General features: G+C 37.3%; 1 gene segment (V, D, J or C); it reads left to right on the top strand.

Annotated features, from left to right (window-relative positions):
- Window positions 1–599: 599 nt before the first annotated feature.
- On the top strand, window positions 600–1364 carry Igkvl6 (immunoglobulin kappa variable like 6). The segment is given in 2 exon segments: window positions 600–681; window positions 875–1364. Coding segments are annotated over 2 exon segments (471 nt in total).
- Window positions 1365–1629: the final 265 nt, after the last annotated feature.

The following is a 1629-nucleotide window of genomic DNA, read 5'->3' as shown; positions in this document are numbered from 1 at the left end:
AATGAATCAAACCTGAGTCTTTTATAAGAGAAGCATATGGTTTTAAACACTAAGCTGAGTCATCAACTTTCTTTTTAAAATATTTTTCCTTTTTTCATTTTCTCCATTCCTTCTTTCCTTTCCAAATTTCTCTTACCTCCTCAATTCAAGATTCCTTCGCCTGTTCTTTATCCTCTTCTTTCTTTCCTTTTCACTCTCCTTCCCCTTTCTCTTCTTTCTTTCCTTTCCTTTATTCTACTTCCCTTGTTTATTTTAATGTTGTAGCACAGGATTTATTGTTTACTCAGGACTGAATCAAAGTTAGTTGTACTATTACTTCTGTAAAACTCACTTACTGATTTTTAATGGAAACCTACCATGAGAACATCTAAACACTTGTGGTTTGGAAGCTGTAAGCTGCTCCTTTAGATTTCATGTTGATTTTCTTCCCAATAATTACTTCCTGTCTTTGATAGTACTTTTGTCTGTTGATTTGATGTGGATACTTTCAAACGCCTGTTTCCAGGAAGTTTACTTCCTTATTTGATGACTACTTTGCATAGGTCCCCAGAGGCCAGCCCAGCTGCCCATGATTTATGAACCAGGCCTTTGCAGTGATATCTGAATTGCATAAGACCAGCATGGGCATCAAGATGGAGTCAATCACTCAGGTCTTCATATTTCTGCTGCTCTGGTTGTCTGGTGAGACATTTAAAAGTATTAAAAGTATTATAATATCTTAAAAATAATTGATTTGTAGAGCAGTGGCTATTTCCTATAGGAAGCTAATAGTATGCAGAAAATGTCATTAGAAAAGACATTTTAGATTTCAAGGTTTGTATCAGGAAATCTTTGTGTGTATGAGTGTATAATCACTATCTATTTCTGATTACAGGTGTTTATGGGAACACTGTGATGACCCAGTCTCCCACATCTATGTTCACATCAGTAGGAGACAGGGTTACCATAAGCTGCAAGGCCAGTCAGAATGTGGGTATTAATGTAGCCTGGTACCAACAGGAAACAGGGCAGTCTCCTAAACGGCTTATCAACTGGGCATCCAACCGGGACACTGGGGTCCCTGATCGCTTCACAGGCAGTGGATCTGGGACAGATTTCACTCTCACCATCAGCAACATGCAGGCTGAAGACCCAGCTATTTATTACTGTCTGCAGCATAAGTCCTATCCTCCCACAGTGTTTCAGCCTCATACACAAACCTCCTCTGACATTCTAACCACCTGCCTGTATCACTCATCCCTCGACCTACACACTTCCTCTTCTGCCTACAACTGCTATGCCTAACTGATACAAAATTTAGGAGAACATTAATAAGCACATCCTCTGAATTGGAAGGAATAGGAATCCGCTTCCTATTCCTAGGTCAAGTCTGCCTCCATTGTCTTCTCATCTAATTTCCATATGTGGAGAATGTGATACCCCATTCTATACTATACTTCACTGTACTATTCTCATGGTGAGTATGATTTTTTATTAGGAGAATTGAGTTTGTTTTTCTGTCTATAATATTTAATAGTTTTTGATATTTGTTGCAGTAAATATTTTGTATTACAATAAAAACAATATGTTAACTAATCTCAAACATACATTAATTAAAAATTAGTTGAAACCTTATTTTGTTCTGGTTAT

The sequence above is a fragment of the Rattus norvegicus genome, chromosome 4 (genome assembly GCF_036323735.1).
Source record: "Rattus norvegicus strain BN/NHsdMcwi chromosome 4, GRCr8, whole genome shotgun sequence".
NCBI lineage: Eukaryota > Metazoa > Chordata > Mammalia > Rodentia > Muridae > Rattus > Rattus norvegicus.
This window is presented reverse-complemented; position numbering and strand designations above follow the sequence as displayed.